The sequence below is a fragment of the Talpa europaea genome (genome assembly GCF_964194135.1).
Source record: "Talpa europaea genome assembly, chromosome: 7".
Taxonomy (NCBI): Eukaryota; Metazoa; Chordata; class Mammalia; order Eulipotyphla; family Talpidae; genus Talpa; species Talpa europaea.
Genome location: NC_140074.1, coordinates 108,434,550 through 108,458,080, shown reverse-complemented (window position 1 = coordinate 108,458,080; position 23,531 = coordinate 108,434,550). Strand labels below are relative to the sequence as shown.

The following is a 23,531-nucleotide window of genomic DNA, read 5'->3' as shown; positions in this document are numbered from 1 at the left end:
GAGAGTAAAATAGTTATGTCAGTATGCCCTACTTCTGTATGCATTGTTATGAACATTATGGGGAGGTGACAGATCAGAGGAAGGCAGTTTGGTATTTTAATTTTTTAAATTTACATTCCATTTGTCTCTTTTTGAAAAGTGATATATACCTAAGGTATAATATTCAAGAAGAACAAAAGAAGGGTATAAAAGTGTCCCCCAAACCTGGTATCTCAGCCATTTTGTTTCCTGTCCCAGTGGCAACTGTTGTTTCTGGTTTCTTATAAATTCTGCAAAATTTTGTTATTATTTTTGTGTAGAAGAACTGGGGTATAGGCCAGAGGTGGAGGGTGAGAAGATTCACCAGACACAAAGTGGGGAGCAGAACAGGTGGACTGATTGAAATACATTGATGAGGGGAGCAGCAGGCAAGATAGGAGAGTTCTGCTGCCCAATGTGGGTTAGCTCCCTGGCTGGGGATTGAACTCAGGTCATCATAGCAGTGATAGTCCTGAGACTTAACCCCTACACCACCTAGGAACCCCCTAATTCTACAAAATTTTAAAAACAAATATACACATATGTAAGAAAAATACCCATAATACACATGCACACATACATGTAAGTGCATATATATGTGTGTCCCACTCTTGTAAATAAGTGTGTTGTCAATCTTTGATTTTTTCTGCCTGATTAAGTAAAAAAATACCATTTCATTTTAATATATTAAAATGACAGTGAAGTTGAATATCTTTTCAAATATCTGGTTATCTTCTTTTGCCAATTAGATTGTTGACTTTTTTTCTTAACTGTTTTATGATGAATTGCATGGTTTTTTAATGATGAATTGCATGGTTTATGATGAATTGCATGGGTTTTTTTTTTTTTTTTGTTCTTATTGGCCTTTTGACTTTGTTTATAATGACTTTGACCATGCAAGACATTTTGATTTTATGTAGTTGAATTTGTCAGTCTCTTATGGTCTCTAGGTTTTTGTTACACTTAAACCCTTTTCACTCAAATATAACTTAAACATTCTTTTTTTAAAAAAAATATTTATGCATACAGGCCAGTGGTGTGGGGGGTGAGAGGATTCACCAGAGACAGAGTGGGGAACAGAACAGCCAGATTGACTGAAATACACTGCTGAGGGGAGCAGAGGGCAAGGCAGGAGAGGTCTGCTGCACCATGTGGGTAGCTCCCTGGCTGGGGATCGAACTCATGCTGCAGTGGCTGCAGATAGCTTTGTAGGTCACCTGTTAACCCCTTGCACCATCAGAGAGACCCCGACTTAAATATTCTTAGTGCTTAGTTTCTGACATTTAAACATGCATTTTATTCTGGTGAATTGTATGGATTTTAAACATAACTTCCCCCTCCCTCCCCATTGCTACCCAGTTATTTCAACATCCTTTTTTGATTAGTTCTTTTCACTACTGATTTGAGATGCAACCTTTATGCCTTTATGATATTCTGAATTTCTTCATGTATTTGGCTCTGTTTTTGTACTTTCTATTTTATTTTCCATTGATCTGTTTTGATTATTATAGCTCATTAATATTTTATGTGTCTAGTTCCTTCTTTAAAAAGTATTTTGGCTAATTTTGCTTGTTTTTTTAAAAACATAAGTACTTTAGAATGAGGTTGTGTAGGTAAAAAATATTCTTGATATATTGTGTAGATTATTTAAAAGATAATTTACTTTATGATCATTCTGTTTCCATTTGTTTTTCTTATTTCCTTCAGTAGTAGTTAAAGTTTTCTTACCTTTTTTTCAGTTTTATTGAGATTAGTGACAACATAAGATATTTGAAGTATACGTGATGAAGAATTTATATAGAGTTAATATATATATAAAGTGAAAGGACTCCCCCACCTAGTTAATGAATACATCCTCTTACTAGTCTTCTTAAATGATTTTTAAGTTGATTCTTAGATAGTTTGTCTTTTATTTCCATATAATTTGAATTTTTCTTGTTACCTTTTCTAGTTTGTTGTGGTTTTATACATACAGAGTATCAATTTCTGTGTTTTTGTTTTTAACTAAGCCATGCTGATGAATTATTTTATTGTATGTAATAGTTCCAGGAAATTTTCTCTTTTTTCCAAATATATAATTATTATCTTCTATAGTGATTACTTTACCTCCTTTGCAATTTTACATATTAACTCCAGAATAAAGTGATGTTATAATAGCAGTAATAGCATACCATTTATTGTTTAAACCAAGACACTTCTGAGAATGAAGGTGATGGGGCACATTATTATTAATTAAACTGAAACAACAGATACAGGCTGGGATTGTCCCAGGGACACTAGGAAGTATGGTCATCTTTGTTTTTTTTTGAGACCCTGATGGAAATCCTCTAGTGTTTCCCCATTTGCATGATACTAGCTTTTGAAGATTATATATGTATACATTAATGCATATATTAAATTATATAAAAATATACTTATATAAATTATGTCATTGTGTATTAATCTCCATATAATTTTGTCATGATAAAGAATTATAAGTACAAGTATAATTATAAATAATAGGAAGACTAATAGTGTAAAATACTCTTTTTAGTCAGCATTTTCATGAAGAATAAAAACTAGAAATGAATATAATTTTTCACAATTTATTTTCTAATATAATAAACTATATTAAGAGATGTCCTAATGCTGAATTATTGCTGTGGCTCTGTGTGTGTGTCTTTGTGTGTGTGTACACGTAGGTGTACAAAAGTCCTATTTGGTGTTATATTTAGAATTCATTATTTCAGTATTCTTTAGTGATAACCTCTTGATATTTTTGGTGAGAGGATCTAGATTTGGTTTAAGATCAGAGTTATATGTGTTTTATAAAAAAGAATTTGTAGGGCCTCCCCGGTGGCTCAGCAGTTGAGCACTGGGTTGTGAAGCTGCCCGCAGCCTCTGCAGTGCCGGTTCGATCCCTGCTCCCTGGCCACTGGAGGAGGGTCCCACATGGTGCGCAGACCTCTCCTGCCGCCCGCTGCTCCCCTCAGCAGTGTACTTCAGTCCTTCTGCCTGCTCTGGTTCTGCTGAATTCTCTCACCCTCCCGCGCTTCTGACTGTACCCAGTGCTTGTATAAATAAATAAATAAATCTTAAAAAAAAAAAAAAAGTTCCTTTCTCTAAAAAAAAAGAAAAAAAAGAAAAATAAATAAATAAAAATTTAATAGTTCTTTGTTTAATACCCAGTCTATTTACAGTTGTCTTTAATTGTTTAAAAATGCTATTTTAAAAAAATTAGAATCCAAGCATGGTACATCCACAGCTTTTAAGAGAGAGGTCATTTATTTGCCCATCTGCATTATTTGTCTTGTCGGATTTCTTATATTCAGGATTTGTTTGATTTTATCCTCATGATGTCATTGAAGATAGACCTCTAACCCCATATTTCTAGTAATGGCTGATCTAGAGGATGAATTTGACTCAGGTTTGATTTTGTTCTTGTTTTTTTATTTTTCAGAAATAACACAAAGTGTGTTACTGTATCACTCAGGAGGCAAATAAAGTCCAATTGTTTCTCTTTATAGTAAGTCAGGGTTAATTTTTCATGTCATTTAATGTCCTACATCATTTTTAATAACTGCAGTCCATTCTGTTGATTGGGACTGTTCTGTCATTTTCGTTTATATCTTTTATGGCTGAATCTTTTTCATTCACTATGCTAGTTACTTAGTGGGTTTTATTTTATTGAAGACTCAGAGACTTCTTCAACTTAGGAAAATTCTCTTGTAATTTCTTAAAGAGCTTGTTCTTAAACTATGATTATTTCTTTTTCAAAAGAAGTGTTATTTTCTTAAATGTAGTTCAGAGTTTGTTTTTTAAAAATGACCCTTCAATTATGTATGAATTTCCCACTGAGTGACTATTCATTTGTTTTATTTTGGACATTCTCTGTTACACTGTTGCTCTTCTCATATGTTGGTCATTCTTGATTGTCAGTTCATATTTTAGACAGAGAATTGGGTAGCTGGTGTAGGTTTTTTTCAGTATTTGCATGAATTTAAATCTCAGGAGTACATGCCGCATATAAATGTGGCAGTCTACTGAACACTGACTGATTATTGCCCTATAGGAATACAGATGCAGTATTACTGACAATCCAGTTTTTCCAAAAGAAGCTAAAATTGGAAATTCATCTAACAATTTTTAAGTGGATCAAATTTCTAAAGCTCTCTCTAGCCATTCAAAACATTATTGTCAACCATATATGATCTGTAGGCTTCCAGTTTGACACCTCAGTTACATACTAAGTTTATTTCAGTGGTGTTTTAGGTAGAGGAGAAGGCAAATGTGTATGTCTAGTCTACCATGGTGACTGAAAGTCTCTTGGGTTCAGTTTATATGTATTAATGTTTAAGCCATCTGTAAATTACTTTGATATAGGAGGGAGGTAGGATCTAACTAAATTTTCCCTAAATAGTCATTTTTTTAATTATGAATTGAATATTTTCCCGCACTGATTTGAAATGCTACCTCACTTAATCAGAAGTGATTTGCTGTTGGAGAAACAGAAACCTACCTACTCAAAGAAAGATCAAGCAGGAAATACAGCTGCCCTTATTGAACGTCCAAGTTTTTAAGCCACTTGTCTTTTTGTGGGGGCCTCAAGTATATCTTCTCTGCTTTTTTTCTGCAGAGTTCTCTCATTTATTTTGTAGAGTGGTGATTATGGATGCTTATCCTCTTTCTTATGATTTTACCAGGAGATCTCAAATGAAAGTCAAAGTCTATGAAATGTTCTGGTCTGTTTCCTGTAGTGAATCAACTCTGCCTGGGAGGATATTTTGGTACGGGCGTGTGTTATAAATGTAAATATTAGGTCTACCTTTTCAGCAAGGGCTTAAACGAACAATTTTCAGAATGAAGGGGTAGACCTAGGACTAATGAAGTGCTTGGGATAACATCTAAAATTCTTACATATATAAGAATATATACTATTCTTGTCCTTTTTTTCTTTTTTCTTTTTTTTAAAGATTTATTTATTTATTTATACAAGAACCGGGGTACAGGCCAGATGCGTGGGAGGGTGAGAGGATTCACCAGAGACAGAGCGGGGAACAGAACAGGCAGACTGATGAAATACACTGCTGAGGGAAGCAGCGGGCGGGACAGGAGAGGTCTGCCATGCCATGTGGGACCCTCGCTGTCCGGCCAGGATCGAACCGGCACTGTAGAGGCTGCAGACAGTGCTGCCCTCGCCTGCACCACCAGGGAAGGCCCCATCTTTTTTTCTAAACATTTTTATTTATTCTCAAACCTGTTGTAACATTAAAATCTAAACTGATATGTTAGCTACATGTAACGATTTAAGTCAATTGAAATTAAACTTCCTCAGTGGCACTAATCAGATTTCAAGTGCTCACTAGCCATGTGTAGCTGGTGGCAAGTGTATTGAATGATGCAGATACAAAATGTTTCATCATCACAGAAGGTTCAGTTGGATAGCTGCTTAAGTCTTTTAAATTGATAACATACCTAATTTTTAATACCTGTGAAAGATGCAAAAACCTCTGTTTTGTATAGCTTTTCTTTATAATATTTTGGTTAATATGTGGAAGATGATTACTCGGAACAGCTTTCTCATCTTCTTAAAAGATTTAATGAAGAAAATTTGAAAAAGTACCAAAATACCATAAGGAAGTGTGTTAAAGTCTCAGCACTCTCAAGCTGTCACCAGCCACTGTGGCATGAGTTTGATCCCTGGCCAGGGAACTTACTCAATGGTACAGCAGACCTCTCCTCTCTTGCCCACTGCTTCCCTCAGTAGTGTAATTCAGGAGATCTGCCTGTTCTGCCCCTCAGTCTGTCTCTGGTGAATCCTCTCACCCCCTACACCTCTGGCCTAGATCCCAGTTCTTATATGCACAAATAAATAAAATAAATCTTAAAAATTAAAAAAAATACTATAATGGAGGAAATAAATCTGCATTCCCAAGGGACAGGATTTTTTAAAAACCTTTTTGAAATATCATATACATCTGTCATAAGAGTGCAGTTGGATTAATTTTCACCAAGTGAATTATATATGTGTGTCTTTTAACCATGGGCTCTTTATTCCTGGGTTCTTTTAATTTGTGTTTTGATTGTTTGGAACTTGTAATTGTAGTTTTGTTCAAGAAGACCAAATAAGTATAGTTCTTATTATACCCCATCAAGAGGCACATGATACCTTTTGTCTCACTGCTGCTTTAACCACTTCATTAAAATGGTGACTACCAGGTCTCTCCATCATAAAAGCACATTTTCCTTTTATAATTAATAAGTAATCTTAACACTTACAAGATGGGATAATACTTGGAGTGTATGTGAATATTTTGTTCCCCAACAACTTTTCACCAGAAGATTTTAATCATCATTTAAATAGCTTGCAGGAATCAGTTATTATGTAGGAATTGCAAAATGGTGATTTTTTTGAGTTTTGTCATTCCATTTACGATTTTTAGCTGCCATTCTAAGATAGAGCATTCTCTTTTTTCTCTCACCTCTCTCCTCCTCTGCTGGTTCTGAACACTCCAGGTATTTCTCATGAGGTTTGTCCATGTTCTTCACCACTATAGCTTGAGACTCATCTATAGTCACATCTGTGTGAAGTGTTGTTATTCCAGGAGACTTTGCTTTATAGCAGTTTGGTCATTTTTATGATATGTTTGTTCTTAAATTGAGAATTCTTAATAGAATAAGATTGTTCTAGTATATTTTTAGATAAAAATTATAATTGTGTCTTTTTTGATTAATTCTACTGAAACATAAACTTTTCAGAAACTGGGACAACTGTGTTAAGGAATTCCCATTTACACTAGGTAAGAAAGTAAACAGTAAGTGGAGAGTAGGGTAACAAACACTTATGGTATCAAAAAACAACCGTGAAAAGGATCTGTCTTAATGTGCTAGCCCATTGCAGTTTAACATATTGCTTACAACCTTCACAATAGAATTTGAGTGACTTCAGTTACACATTCCAGGAGACTGGCAGTCTGTTACAATCAGAGTCTGAACTTTAGAGCAGGCTAATTTACAGCGATGGGATGAAGAAAGTTGTGGATTTGTATTACACACTCTCACCTGACACTGTATCTGATCCCTTGCCTGCTGATTGACATCTTGAATGAGCTCTTTGAAGCAAGTTCCAGCTTAATTAAAACGTTTGGTTGGTTAGCAGTGATCTGTGAAAGCCTGTGATAAATATTGAATCAGGTTCACCTGCTGGTTGCTGTGAGTGGATAAACAGCTGCTTTGTGCAGTTTAATCATGAAACTGCAGTAGAGTACTACTGCTGTTTGAATTTTTTAGAAAGAATAGTTGAAAAGGTATAGTTATGTCACTTTTGCTATCTTACTGGAGTGTGTGCTTATGTGAGATTTTGCACAACAGGCATTCAGTACCTGTTTAGATGACTTGGACAACAGCAAGTCGTTGATAAAGGTTAACAGTAAAGCCTCGTTTTTTATGCCTCAACGATTGTAGTGTTATTATATGTTCATTGGCTTTTTGCTACCAGCTCTTACGTGCATGAAGTTTTGAATACTATAAAACGAAAACCAGTGTTTTTGCCACTTTAGATGGTAGATGAAAATGGTCTTGCTAAAGGTTTGTTTTACGATTTGAAGTTAGGAATTCCATCTTTTCCACAAATTTATCATGTATTTTATAGCAACTTGGAGAACTCTTTCAGAATTTACTTTTTCATCTGTAAAATGGAATAGAAATAAACATTAGTGACTGAACATTTTAAAATTATGTTAATATTAGATAAATAAAAAACATTAAAAAGTGAAATGAATTCCTAAGCAGTGGCGGAACCTTTATAAAATTATTTTTAGATTGTTACTTTATACCTTCACCGAATAAATGTGTCTGACTAAATTGGTTATAAAGAAATGCTGTTTCCATTATAAAATCAGATATAAATTCTGGAATAAATCCCTCACCCAAATATGTCAGTCTTGAGTATGAAAATTATGGACTCACTTTTTAGAAACAGACACAAAGTTGTGTCTGTAATTTCTGGGTGATCTCAAACCCTCTATGATAGTCTGTGGTTCTAAATTATGAACCTAGTTCCTAATAAACTAGGCTGAAAATTTTTGATCAGGAAGGATTAAGGTGAATGCTATTCTGTGAGTGATAAGTGTTGAGGAAGGACCAGCATGGAGTATATTTGATATGCTGTACTTCTTTTGTGCGCTTTTAGCATTTTTCTTTTTTTTCTTTTTTTTTTTTATAGAGGCATGCTTTATTTATTTATTTATTTGTTTGTTTGTTTTGTTTATACATGCACTGGGTACAGTCAGAAGTGCGGGAGGGTGAGAGAATTCACCAGAGCCAGAGCGGGGAGCAGAGCAGGCAGAAGGACGGAAGTACACTGCTGAGGGGAGCAGCGGGCGGCAGGAGGGGTCTGCGCGCCATGTGGGACCCTCCTGTGGTGGCCGGGGAGCAGCCGGGGATTGAACCGGCACCGCAGAGGCTGCGGGCAGCTTCGCAACCCAGCGCTCAACCGTTGCGCCACCGGGGAGGCCCCGCTTTTAGCATTTTTCATTCATATTGTTTACTACAGTCCTTAGCTTCAAGGATTATCTACCATAGTGGGGATTTCTAATTCTCTACCTGAAGTTTTATAGTTTCATTCCTGGCAATATGTTTGGAATTTTATGGGGTGAATAAAATTTTATTTAAGTCATACTTAGTCACTCAACATTAAAAAAAAATATTATTCTGTGTTAATACGTGCAGCTCTGTTTCACGTCTTTTTATTTCATGCAGTATTCCACTGATTGAAAACCTACAATTTATCATTCTTCTGTTGATGTTTTTGTTTTCCTTATTATTAAAACAAAGCAGCAAAGAATATTCCAATTGTGTCAGTGTGTAAGAATTTCTTTAGTATGTATACCTAGTGGTGGATCAAACGGACCCACTACTGATTTCATTAGACAACCCATTTGCTCTCCAAAGTGGATATGCCATTATATACATGTATCAGCAGTGTGAGAACTACTTTATATCTTCTCTAACACCCAGTCTCATGGATGTGAAATGAAATCTAATTTTGGTTTTGATTTGTGTTTTCCTAACTAATAATGAGGTTGAGCATTAAGTTTCACATATTTTTAGAATTAACCTTTCAGCTTTTCTCTTCAGTAATTTTTCTTATTCTTCACCATCTATTGGATTTGTCTTTTTAAAGATCATTTGTTGGAATTCTTTGTATGTTATGCATACTTATCCTCTGTTGAGTATAGGGATTGCCTTTTTTTAAGTGTCTTTTTAAATGGAGATTTCACTTTTTTTTTTTAAAGATTTATTTATTTATGAATACAAGAGCTGTGGTGTAGGCCAGAGATGCTGGTGGGTGGATGGGTGAGAGGATTCACCAGAGACAGAGTGGGGAGCAGAAAAGGCAGACTGACTGAAATACATTGCTGAGGGGAGCAGTGGGCCAGAAGGAGAGGTCTGCTGCTCCATGTGGGTTTCTCCCTGGCAGTCCGGGGATCGAACTCGTGCTGCAGAAGCTGCGGATCGCCTCACAATGCGGTGCTCAACATGTTGCCCAAGATTTCACATTTTAATGAAATTGTTTTTTAGACATTTGTGCTTTTGGCATATTGCTTAAGTAATTCTTGCTTACATTGGGTTCATAAAAAATATTTTCCTATAGGGACAGAGATGGCCCACAAAACCTGAAACATTTACTTTCTGTCCCTTTACAGAAAAAATTTGTTGGTGTTTGGTCTAAAGAATTCCTTAATTGAGAATTTTTGGCTTTTTCCTTGTACAACATAATGTTACTCTTGTTGGAAGACAGTTGATTTAAATGTTGACCAATAATAAGTTAAAATAGTTTTTATAAATTTTATAGTTAATCCTTAGGAATATATTGTAATTATATTATTAGAATAATGCACTTAGAGAACAAAACAGTTTCTTAATTCAGGAATGAAATTGGTATTGATAACCTTCAAAACTACATTTTCTAGAACAACTAAGGAATGAAGTACTCAATCAATGAGCTAAGGTGACCCTTGTCATTGTTTTCTATTTGCCTTAATGTGTCAAGAAATTCTAATGTTTTTTGAGTGAATGAATGATTGAATGAATGAGATAGTACATGAAAAGTGCTTAGCGCAGGGACAGCTTTAGTAAATGATGGTCATTATTTAAATAATGAATACATCATTATCTATCACTCACAGTAAAAGTGGCCCAAATATTAGCATAACAAATTTCTTTTTGGTCTTGAAAAACAACTTATTCTGTACTTTTTCTTTTAGAAGTAACCTTTTTATCTTGAAGGGTCTTTCTGATATGTGAAAAGCTCCAAGTGAGGACATCATGTAAGCACGTCATAAGTAAAATATGGTACATGGGTACAGTACTTTGTTTAGAGACATAAGTCACAGTCTATTAATTAAAAAAAATTAAGTTTTCCAAAAATTAACCAAGATGTAAGAAAATAAATTTAAAAAAATTGTATTATGTCAAAACACCATGCTCAATGAATGAGCTATATAAAAAAAGTAAGACAGTTTCTGTCCTCAAGGACTTTGCAGTGTGGTTGAAAGATGCATGCATGCCTATATAGAAAGTCATGGGGAGGTACACCATTGTGTTATTGTCTAATAGTTTTCCCTTTATTTCATACAAATAAACTTTTTTTAGTCTCTTTTCCTCTATTTCTTAAAATTTTCATATTAAATATATGCTGTATGCCTGCTTTTAGAATTCAGTTCAAAGCCTCCTTTTTGAAAGCTCACCTGATTTATGAAAAAGCAAAATAACTTCTCTAGCAATGAAATAGTTCCTAGGTTGTTTTTTTTTCACTTTTAAACATATTTAATCAACATGCTCTTTTATATGTTTCAAGTATTTAGGCATAGTAATTTTTTTGTTGATGTGGGGAAAGTTTGGAGAAATTTAAGAAACTTTAGAGGTTAATGTTGCACTATCTTAATCTGCTTGAACTTCTAATTATAGCTTTGTGAAAGGAATAGTGGCAAGGACTCAGCAGTTGATCTTTCTTTTGAGACCCAATCTTATCATCTGTCTTCATCCTTTCAAAAAAGTTAGATTGATGTCTACATAGTAGGACAAGAGAGGGAATAGATACAAATTATTAAAGACTCAAGAAAATTTTCTTAAAATCCTTGGTTGTTGACCTTAGAGCAGTTTTAGTATTGTAGATTTGAAGTATATTTTTAAACTTTGACTCCTGCATAAGGAAATAATACAGCTGTCAACCCACATGTATACCTGTGTTTCTCTTTAAATGATCATCAATTTTTGCTCTTATTTGGATTTAGTTTTCTTGCCTTTTGTTAACATAAAAGGACTCTAGACACTTTTTGCTATGACAGAAGAAGCCACCTCTTGGTTCTACTGCCACTCAATAAGCCACTTATAAATCTTAGAGATTATAGGTTTGGGAAAACCCATGCATGTGTTTTATTTTACTTAACATTCAGATATATTGGGTGAGAGTTACTGCTTTTAAGTTCTTCAGTTTTTTAATACAGTCTCTGTGGATTTAAAGAGTTAAAGCAAAAAGGAAATATTTCTGAGAAGATAAACCTGGTCATTTGTTAATAGAAATATACAACAAAAGGTGAAAATTATTTGATTTTTGTTCCTGTTATTTCAGATCCCCTAGATCAAAGGGTTTTTTCAAAGAGAGGCCATAAGGTATTGGCCTACTAATTGGATTACAGGCTATTATGATTTCCCATCATTGCTGTTTATAGGTTTCTTTCTTCACTTTTCTTATAGCATTGAAAGTTGCTGGTTTTGATGCAGATATTCTCTTGTTATTGTCTTTTTGAAATTACCGTTCTATTGCCATATTCACTTTTTTTTCTATTTTCAAATAGGATTTTGTCAAGTCCTTTAAATAGACGTTTCAATAGATGATCACTTCTGAAGAAATAATTCTGCTTTAATATTGCAGAGGAACAGAATCAACTTTCTTTCTTAATTTCCATCTTCTACTCTACTTGCACACTATCTACTGAAAAACCATCTTCTTGAGGAGTCAGCCTCAAATTCCTATATGTTTTAATTAATTAGGAGCAATTTAAACCAAAAACAAAAGCATGTTTTAATACAAAAATAGTAATGGTTTACAATTTTCTCAGTTTATGGAGTGAAAAACTTCAAGATACCTAAAAACTTTAAGGTGCCTAAATAAAGCTAATCTAGTGGAGAAGTTTTATAAAACTACCCAATATTTTAGTTTTGTTATTATTAGTACAACTACTAGCATAGCATTTTAAGACAAGCACATCATCTTTTAAAATGATTAGTAACAAATTTGCCCCTTTTAAAATTAAAGAATCTTGAATTCAAGACAACCAGATATAGAACTATACACTAATGTAACGTTTTTACTTAAAATAATTATTTGGAAAAAACATATACACACATACATGTACTTGAGGTCTTCAGGTTATATACTAAATTACTTGGGGTGGGGAATTGATTCATGTTTATTGGAATTTTTTGGTTAGGAAAAAGTGGAATTAAAATAAAAGGAGCAAGTGATAAAGCGTAAGTGGATTTAATGTTGAGAAGTGTTACATCAAGAAGGAGTTCTATAAGCCTTGAGAAAAGACCACTTTATTAATTACTTTTATGCTTGGTATAACACATCTATATAGTATATAACAATGCATTTGCCTTAACGTTCTTGTATTTAGAATGAATTTAACTGAGTCATAGAGAAGAAAAACAGTATAATTAAGTGAAAACATGTAAGAAAAAGTAAACTGATTCTAATATCTAGGATTACTTTAATTCTTTTATTATATTTGATTAATTAATGTGATCATTGCAAAGGCCAGAAAAAGAATCAGTAATATCATCATATAATTTGTATTCCTTTCTGTGTGACCATAAATTATTAGATATTGCAACATATGTAACATAAACCACATGTCAGCTGTTTCCTGCCTCACTGTTGACAAGAGCCCCATTCATAACTCTTCTTTTTATCCCTTCAGTGAATAAGTAATTATTCAATATAGAAGGCAGGATATTTGGAACTGGCTATTTAATGTGGCAGTACTCTGTAATGAAATCTGCTGTTACTGGCAACTTGAGAGGGGAATGTAACAATTCCAGCATGGCGGTAACTTTATCTGCTTTGACTGTTTATTTGGCACATCAGTGAACCTTTTATCCCAGTGAGTGACAGCTCCAGAAGGGTCACATTTACATCCATTCTATCATGTATTGTAATATTTAATGGCGGACAAGGTTGAGCGAGACTAGGAGTAATTTGAACTTTCTTTTCCACTGAGTTGAGGCTAAAAGACAGCTTGATCCTCAGTATTGTGGTGTAACATGCTATGACTTAGCATTTGTTTATGAAGGCTAATCTTACTGATTATAATTTTAAAAAAAAACTTCAGTTAAATGGTGTATTTGTTCAACTAAACTAAAACTCTACAGTATAAATTCTCTTATTAAACTGTGCTATTTAGCTTTTACCCCCAACAGTGACGACGTCTATAAACTGACCATTTCTCTTAAATGAGTCTGCATTCTATGTCATTTGGGCAGTAATTGAAGTTAAGAAAGGGTTTGTTACTAAGAACCCATTGATTCTAATGGATAGCATTACATTTTTTAATTTTTGAGTTTAGAAATAGAAAGATTAGGTAAATAGTAAACTATATTCCTGATGTCCCCTATGATGTGTTTAAGAAGACATATATATATATATATATATATATACACTTAACCACTATTTCAATTATCAAACAATTGCAAATGAAATTGTCCAGGGAAAGCTGTCTGGAATGACAGTTTCATTGATAGATTTGCATTCCATGACTGGTAATTGAATTTCTGATATACTTGTTCCACACAAACAACCTTCCTTCATTATTAAATATTAATCATTTGCATTCATTTCCAGACCTTTGCTGGAGTTGGTTATTTCTTCTTTTTTGGGGGGGTGGGAGGGTGATGCTTTATTTGGTATTTCTGTTCTTTTTTAGGCTATATCAAATAAATTTTAAAATATTGATATGTTTAAGAAAATTGAAAGTGCTAGTCTGTAAACAAAAATAACACTATCAATTCTAAACTGATATGCCACAAATTCACTTAAAATCTAGGCAAAAATGAAAATAATCCTCCATTTTGTCCTATAATTTTTATGATTATAAAAGAGAAGAGTTAAAATATACTTAGTTTGAGAGTTGGATTGATATGTTAGAAAGCAATTCAAACATGGAACCATTATTTGTAATTATCAAAGGAGCAACAGAGTGCTAAATTGAAATTGAATTTGTTGCTTTTCCTTTAATGGCAAGTTTTAGACAGTGTAATATCTTGAAACTTCTTTTTCTTTGACATCTGTGATTCATTATTTATATTCTGATTTAACGAGCAGTTTGATAACATTTGTTAATGGTAATCCATATGTTAAGTTATCTTTTCTTTCATTGCAGCCCCCTGGCCCCTGCTCTGGATGCTGTTGCTCCACTAAACAAGAAAACAGCCAAGAGTCTTCAAATACCTTGAAAAAAGAAAAGAGTGGGATATCCAAGATACCCAAAATATATTTTGGGACACGTACACACAAGCAGATTGCTCAGATTACTAGAGAGCTCCGGAAGACTGCATACTCAGGGGTACCAATGACTATTCTTTCCAGCAGGGATCATACTTGTGTCCACCCTGAAGTAGTAGGTAACTTCAATAGAAAAGAAAAGTGCATGGAATTGCTGGATGGAAAAAATGTGAGTAAAATTATTTTGTTTTAGAGGAAAAAATAAGGCTGATTAAGTTACCTTTTTCATGTATTCACTTTATGTTTTACAGGTACATTTCTAGTGCTATTAAATAACTTAAGAAAATAAAATTAATTGCTAGATTGACATTAAAAATAATTTTACTGTAAGAAAATTTGATTCAAGTTTAAAATTAAGGGTTTTGGTTCTAAAGCTTAGGATATTTAAATTCTTCAAATTCTTTTCAGTTTTAGTCAGGTGTCTTCTTATTTTCTTCTTTTTAAATCCCTCTACCAAATATGGTCAAACATGACTGATATCATATGAGGAGGTAAAGTGTTTAAGTGATTAAAAAAGTAGTGTTTAAGTGATTTCATCTAATTAAATTTAGTAATTTGCATATTTAAAACTTTAAAAGAACATAGTTTATTTAGGCATTCTCTTTGAGCAATTTAAACATTTTTTTCAGTTTTTTTAATTTTTTAATTTTATATATTTTTTTACATCATTTTTCATTTTTGCACAATGTATGCATTTTCATCATGGTTATAGTCCCCATACAATTCCCACCCCCCTTGTTTTGATCCTACTTCCTTCTCTCCCCCACCACCATTGTGTCTCTGGTTTATAGTTGCTTGTTGTTTTTGATTTTTCTTTATTATAATTAGCTTTTTCCTAGTCCCTTAATTTAAACAATTTTTTAATTGAATGAGAAGTATAATGATTATCCTGTCATAATTCTGATTAACACAAGTTTCTCTTTCAAAAAAGTTATATAGTTATTAACTTTAAAGATATGACATTGGTGGTTTTAAAATTTTACAAAGAGATCTAGGATAATAAGAATTTGTGCTGGGTAGAAATAAAGAAATCCTTCTTATTAAGGACATGATTTTTTTAAATGATTTTGAACAGTATTAGCTTGGTAGTCTGTGTACTGGTTCAATAATTAGTTTACTCTAAAGCTGAAGTTATACCAGAAATATTTGGTGAACCATAAATTGATTGTATATGAAATGACCAATAATATTTTAATATATTTTGAAAGTTGTTCTTTCAGTAGTGTTTTGTTAAACAGGGTTCATTCTATACAAAAGATTAAGAGCTATAGCCCTGAAATTTCACTTAATTGATCTATCACCTTCTACCTTCTACTATATACTGTGAATAAGTTATTTTATATTATGCTTTTCTTTCTCAGTGCTTTCTTTTATTAGATGGAAATTTATTCAAGCCTTATTTGGGAATATCCAAAAGATACTTAAATAGATATTCAAACATGAAACTATGAAGTATAACTATTAAAGGACTTCAATAAAAAAACTTAAGTGACTTGTTCAGAAGAAAGAAAATACAGAATTACTGAACTAAAGACATTGTTGAAATTTTGTCATCATAGGTATTTCTGTTATAAGTTCTTTTAAACTGAGGACCTGTGAAATACCTTCACTCTGTATTTTTAAAAAGTTCTCTCCAAAGAGAGGCAAAAATATTTTAAAAAACTCAAATGCTTATTGTATAATTAAATAGGGAAAAATACCCTTCATGATAAAAAAACACCATAAATTTTATACTTCAGTAAACTGCTTTCCATAAATAGCTATCTAATCTACTAAATTCCTCAAATGCTTGAAATTTGATTTTTGACTATATAGTCAATATAAAAAAACTTGCCAACATTGTCATAACCTTTTTACTACTTGTTATCGGCAAAATTATTGTGTAATTATCTGTTTTCATAATTCCACTGGTGAATGCAATTGTAAAATTTAAGATTGTATATTGAAATCAAATAGTCTTTTATGTAATCTAGAATCCAGCTGTGCTGGTTTTGTTTTTTGATTGATCTTCAACTCTCAAAAGTTTGAATCATATAAAAATAAAACTAATACAGTAGGCTTGTTGAATGTTTAGAATTTCACATAGGCCTTTATTTTAGTTTTTGCTTTAAAGCAAACAAATAATTTTTAACATTAGCAATATAAATAATTGAAAATATCTGCTTGTGGTTGTTTGTCTTGAGCCAGTTCTGCCTCAGAATGCTTATTACCTCATGGGCATACGCAAACATTCTTTTTCTTGTTCTCAGTCCTGCAGGGTAATTTGGTATTGTAATGAGGGCCAATTACAAAGTCACCATAGGTGTCTATGTTTACTGTGGCTGAATTACCACAGAGAAATGATAAATAGATAACTGGCAGTTTGAGTGAAAAAGAGTTTAGAGTGTGATAAAGCTTCAATTGACAGACTCCCCGCAGGGTTGTATTACACTGCTAAAATGGATGCGCTTTTCTGGTTTTGCTATCAGCCTACATGGGAGTGTCATTTGAAGTGCCCTTAAAGTGTAAACTTTCTGATTTTTTGGCTTGATCCAGGGACACGTGTTTTTGTTCACTCTTTCTTTTACTAAAGTGTTCCTATACTGGAAGAACATCGGTTATTTCTTAAAAGTTAATTTTTGTTCCAGTTAAGAAAAAATAATCTTAATTAGTTCTAGAAATAATTCTAAAAAATTAGGTATGGAAAATATCTGTTTTTTGTTAAGATGAGATTTAACAGTTCATCATCATAGACTTTTTTTTTAAAGATTTATTTATTTATTTATTTATTTATTTATTTATTTATACAAGCACTAGGGTGAGAGAATTCACCAGAGCCAGAGTGGGGAGCAGAGCAGGAAGAAAGACCGAAGTACACTGCTGAGGGGAGCAGCGGGCGGCAGGAGAGGTCTGCACGCCATGTGGGACCCTCCTCCGGTGGCCGGGGAGCAGCCAGGGATTGAACGGGTGCTGCAGAGGCTGCGGGCAGCTTCGCAACCTGGCGCTCAACTGCTGCGCCACCGGGGAGGCCCATCATCATCATAGACTCTTAAGGCACCTTAATGATCATTTTGTACAAATACAAACTTTTAGAATGTATGGAAGGTACTTGGAATGACGGTATATTGAATGTCACATTCTAAAACTCAATCTGTATCAAACTCAGTATGAAAGGTACTTGGCATATTTGTTTTCTAGACCCCACAATCACAGAATTTTAGAACTGGAGGGAATCTTAGGTATGGTAGTCAGTGGGTTAGAGGATCTTAAAAGGTTTCTGGTTCAACTACCCTTTTGATGCCTAGTTGCATAAGAAATGGACCCTGAAATTTGCCCAATGTCAGAAAACTAATTAGCAAGAAAAGTGGAACCAAAACCCAAGTTTTTTTTTAATTCCAGGTCATTCTTTTAAATTAAATACATTATTTTAAATGCCATTTTGATAACAAACAAAAACGAAAGATAGCATTATGGCATAGGGAAGTTGTAGGAAGGAGTAGTAGAAATTTGACAAAGAAAGGAAAAATGATATAGAAAATCAACTAGATCAAGAACATATGACCATTTCTCCCCATTTTTTTTCTTTTAATATCTTGTAGGACCAACAAGTGGTTTCTGTTAGCATGACTGAATACAAAGCTTTAGGAGAACTAGTTGTCCTCAGCTGATCATGCCTTGTCCTTTGATTTGCTGACATTCTTTTATAGGTTATGAACTTTTTATGCTTAACTCCATTTCCAGCATTTTCTAGATAATTTTGTAATAGTAATTGATATATGTATCTTTGACAATGTAGGTTCTCTTTTGGATAATTCATAAAAAATACATTTATTAATACAGGATAGTTTCAATTTTTAATGACAACAAATTGGAAAGATAAATATTTAGATTTCAAAATCAAATCAATTTTTTATTGATACATAGAATTAATGAAGACAAAACTAGCACATTATCCCATGACTTAGTCCCAATGACAATTGAAAAAGAAAAGTAATAACATATATGTTATGGTTAGAAGATTCAAAATTACAAAAAGGGGGCCTCCCTGGTAGCGCAAGGGGTTAAGACACAACCTATGAAACTGTCTGCAGCCACTGCAGCACGAGTTTGATCCCCAGCCAGGGAGCTACCCACATGGCGCAGCAGACCTCTCTTGACTCGCCCGCTACTCCCCTCAGCAGTGCATTTCGGTCATTCCTCCTGTTATGTTCCCCCCTCTGTCTCTAGTGAATCCTCTCACTCCCTGCACCTCTGACCTATACCCCAGTTCTTTGTGCATAAATGAATAAATCTAAAAAAATTACAAAAAGACATAAAATGAAAAGAAAAGCTCTTTTTGTAGCTCCTTCCATCCTCTTAAGCCTTCAAGGAAACTACTGTAAAGTATTATTTGTCTTCCAAAACATTTAAAATGTATTTATTATAAAATATGTGTAGATATTCTTATGTGTGTGTGTGTGTGTTATGGAAGAAAGGTTGTGGGTGGAATCTAGACTTTTTTTTTAGACTTATTTTATTTATACAAGAGCTGGGGCACAGTCCTGAAGCGCGAGAGGGTGAGAGGTCTCACCAGAGACAGAGGGGAACAAAACAGGCAGACTGACGAAATACACTGCTGAGGGGAGAAGTGGGCGAGACAGGAGAGGTCTGCTCGCCATGTGGGTTGCTCCGAGGCCGGCGGGGATCGAACCCCCACTGCAGAGCCTGCGGACAGCTTCACAGCACTGCGCTCAACCACCTGCACCACGAGGGAGGCCCTGTGCAGATATTCTTTTAAAACTTAAACATCAGCACATAGGCAATCTCATTTTTTAAGGGTTATACCTTTTGTATGAATTTACCATAATTTATTTAACCTGTCCCCGTTGGTAGATATTTGACTTCTTCCCAACTTTTTGACTGTTAAACAGTGCATTTTATGTGTATATAATATATGTACATATATTATGTAATATGTAAATAATACATAGATATGTAGTTATATATACAGAATTTTAAAGTTTGGTAGTTATTAACCAAATCTATTCCTACTAATAAAAGTAGAAGTTTGTAGGCCTCGCCTGGTGGCGCAGCAGTTGAGTGCTGGGCTGCGAGACTGCCCGCAGCCTCTGCAGTGCCAGTTCATTCCCCGGCCGCCGGTGAGTGTCCCACAAAAAAAAAAAAAAAAAAAAAAAAAGGTAGAAGTTTGTACTTCTACTAATAGTGTATATTTGTAGTTCTACCACTTTTATTTTATTTTATTTTTTAAAAAGATTCATTTATTTATGCATATAAGATCTGGGGTATGGGCCAGAGATGTGGGGGGTGAGAGGATTCACCAGAGACAGAGTGGGGAAACAAAACAGGAAAACTGACTGAAATACATTGCTGAGGGGAGCAGCGGGCGAGACAGGAGAGGTCTGCTTAGCCATGTGGGGTGCTCTTTGGCTGGCCGGGGATCGAGCTCCTGCTGCAGAGGCTGTGGATTGCTTCATAGTGTGGTGCTTAATCCCTTGCACCACCAGGGAGGCCCCAATTCTACCAATTTTAGACATCTTTTAATAAAATGTGACATATCCTTGCAGGACTGGGTTTTATCAAACATCTTAATTTTTCATTAATATCTGTTAATAAACTTTTCACTTTCATTAATGAAATACATGGACATTAGAACATGAAAGAAAATGCAAATTGCCGTTGAAACTTGTTAAAATATTTGTACAATATAGTGCTAAGCTTTGCTATCAAGATTAGAATAAAATTCTATTTCTTACCTTTAGAATAGGAAAAGACAAGAAAAAATGATAATGTTGACAGTGGTGCTTAAAAAGGGTAATAATTAAAATAATATATACTTTTAAAAAAAATTTATTTGTTTATGCATACAAGAGCTGGGATGCAAGCCAGAGGTGTGGGGGGGAGGTGAGAGGATTCACCAGAAAGAGAGAGTGTGAAGCAGAACAGGTGAATCTACTGAAATACACTGCTGAGGGGAGCAGCTGACGAGACAGGAGCGGTCTACTGCTCCATGTGGGTTAGTTCCTTGGCCGGGGATCACCCCGTAAAATAATATATACTTTCTGGAGGATAATTTGTTGGTATGGTTTTCAAGATACTAAAAAATAGTTTATACTCTTATCCCATAATGTCATTTCTAAAATGAATATAAAGTATTTTATATGTGTGTTGATTTATAATGATAAATAATTGAAGTTATTTATCATTATAAAGTCTATGTCATGTTATAATGCAGTGTTACTTCATGCCTAATTTTAATCATGATACTGGTTCACCCACTATGGTGTATTAATGTACATATATGGACCACAATGGAAACATTTAATGATGTGAGGAAATATTTCTGATAGGATTTTTAATAAAATAGGCTGACAGAAAAAAAGTGAACCGAGTTTTGTAAAAAGTATTTTTTGTGACTAGATTTTAAAATTCTCAATGTCTGGGGAAAATTGGCTTTGTTCTCACTTTTAATATTTGGTCACATTAAAGAAATACATTCATATACAGATATATAGAAGAAATATGAAATGAAATATATCAAAATGCTAGCAGTACATTCTTCAATGAAATTAAAGATAATGTCAGTCTTTTTGGGATATTTTCCAAATATTTTATAATGACTATTCTTATTTTGTCCCCTAGGAAAACATTCCCTTTTCTCCCTCCATTCTGCCTTCCCTTTCTTTCTTTGTACTTTTTAATATTTGATTAACTAATACAATGTCCCATGGCTTAAATTAAAAAGGCACAAAAGTGTCTAGAGAAAAATCTCTCCCACTCCTGTTCCCTACTCACTTACTTGTCATCTTTAAAGCCACCAGTGATATTATTACTCCTATGTATCTTCTGGAAATATTTTTGCCTATTATCATTTTTATCAGAACAAAGCCACAAAAACATAATTAAAAAATATTTTCCTTAAGTTAATTTGACATGTATGGAGCTCTGCTAATCTGAGTCAGCTAATAAAATTTCTATTTAAAATGATTGTGATTGTAGAAGTGGTGTCATCTGTCTCCTCTATAAAATCTTTGCCTTCTGGCAAAATTAAAATGTTCCTAACAGTCTGAGATAACTTGTTTTATTCCTTCTGTTCCAATATTGACTCACATTACAATTAATGCCTGTTTGTTTGTAGGGCAAATTCTGCTATTTTTATCATGGCGTTCATAAAATGAGTGATCAAAACACATTACAGACTCTCCACGGGATGAAGAAGGCTTGGGATATAGAAGAACTCATCAGTTTGGGGAAAAAACTAAAAGCATGTCCGTATTATACAGCACGAGAACTAATAAAAGATGCTGACATAATATTTTGTCCCTACAACTATCTTCTAGATGCACAAATAAGGGAAACTGTGAGTAGATATGTAACAATTAGCACAACTTTTTTCCTACAAATTGGGATATGAATGATGACTGTAAAAGTTTTTAGATGATTTAATGCCTTTTGCCTTATTTTTTGCTTTATGTTTACTGTATGTAAATGTATAAAAAGGTTAGAGTACTAAAAACATTCTAAGGTGTATTAAAAAATGAATTTCAGGCTTTGTCATTTAAATTTCTAAAGTAACAAGTACTTTTAAGGACCTCATGTTGAAATGGGATTACAGTGGGGTTTTTTTAAAGATATATTTTTATTTATTTATGTATACAAGAACTGGGATGTAGGCCAGAGGTGTGGGGGGGTGAGAATTCACCAGAGAGAGAGTAGGGAGCAGAACAGGTGGATCTACTGAAATACACTGCTGATGGGGAGCATTGGGTGAGACTGGAGAGGTCTGCTATACCATGTGGATTAGCTCCCTGGCTGGGGATCGAACTCATGTTGCAATGGATGGTAATTGCTTTATAGTGCTGAAACTTAACCCCTTGCGCCACCAGGGAGGCCCATATAGTGGGGTTTTTCAGCCTTGATAGTAATGGCATTTAGAACAAGATGATCTTGGTTGTGGTGGGTTGTCTTGTGCTCTGTAGAGTATGTAGCAGCTTGGTTTTGTCCACTAGATGTCACTAGTAGCCTTATAATAAAAAATGTATATAGTCATTGCCAAATGGCCCTTGGGGGACAAAATTATCCCCAATAGAGATCCATTTATAGCTATAAGCATTTTCATGTATAAATAGTCAGAAATAATTATTTAAAAACATTTATCTGAAGAACTTGTTTTGGAGAACTTATGTTGGGGGAATATGCAGTCTATGCAAATTATGCTTTGTTAGCGTTTGAGAAATGAACAGCGTTTGTGTTTATTTTTTGGTTCTTAGAGACTTGAAGTTGTTACAGCATAGCACAAAAAGTGAATAAAGTGGTATATTCAGTTATTCCTCTCTTTTGAACTGACTGCACAACTCTAATTAACAATCTTTTTTTTTTTAAGTTCAGATTAATAAGCATTATGCTTACTACCTTATTTGGTTTCCTCTTAGGTAGGTTTCCTCCCTCTGCATGATTTTATATATTAATGCCATGTCTTTATTCTGAATATTGCTCTTATTACATTTCTTCTTTGCTTAAAAGTATCTCATGCTCTCTTTGTTCAGGTTTAATCTAACATTCAAGACACCCACTTGTCTGTCTGAATTGGCCTTTTCAGTCTTTCCTGTTACACACTCCCTAATGTGAGCCCTTCACAAATTACATCATTGTCCCATAAGGATACCTTGTTCTTTCTTAAATCTCTGCTTTGATGATGCTTCTGTTGAAAGTACCCTATTTTCTCTGTTTGCCCAAATCCTACTACTCTTAAATTCCAATGAATTTCCTATTCTTCAGTCCTCAGTATATTATTACTTCCTCATAATAATTCATTGGCAATTTCTTTGTGACATCTTGTATTAAAACTCCATTGAAGTACTCTCTCCATTGAAGTTGACACAAACCACTAGTTTCTTACGTTCCACCACAAAAGAGCTTAAGGGAAAAAACTGACTCTTCATTGTGATAGTTTCTTTGTGAGAGGCAAGGTTTTTCCTGTGGGAATAAG

At 33.9% G+C, this 23,531-nt stretch overlaps 1 protein-coding gene across 1 annotated transcript in view; it reads left to right on the top strand.

The window, feature by feature from the left end:
• The window catches only part of BRIP1 (BRCA1 interacting DNA helicase 1), a gene marked incomplete at both ends in the record, with an annotated part of 91,043 nt that overhangs the window by 13,803 nt on the left and 53,709 nt on the right, over window positions 1-23,531 (top strand). Inside the window, 2 exons of the mRNA XM_084236864.1 lie at window positions 14,445-14,735; window positions 21,681-21,902. Of these exons, the coding sequence (XP_084092990.1) occupies window positions 14,445-14,735; window positions 21,681-21,902 (513 nt within the window). The remainder of the gene's footprint in view (window positions 1-14,444; window positions 14,736-21,680; window positions 21,903-23,531) is intronic.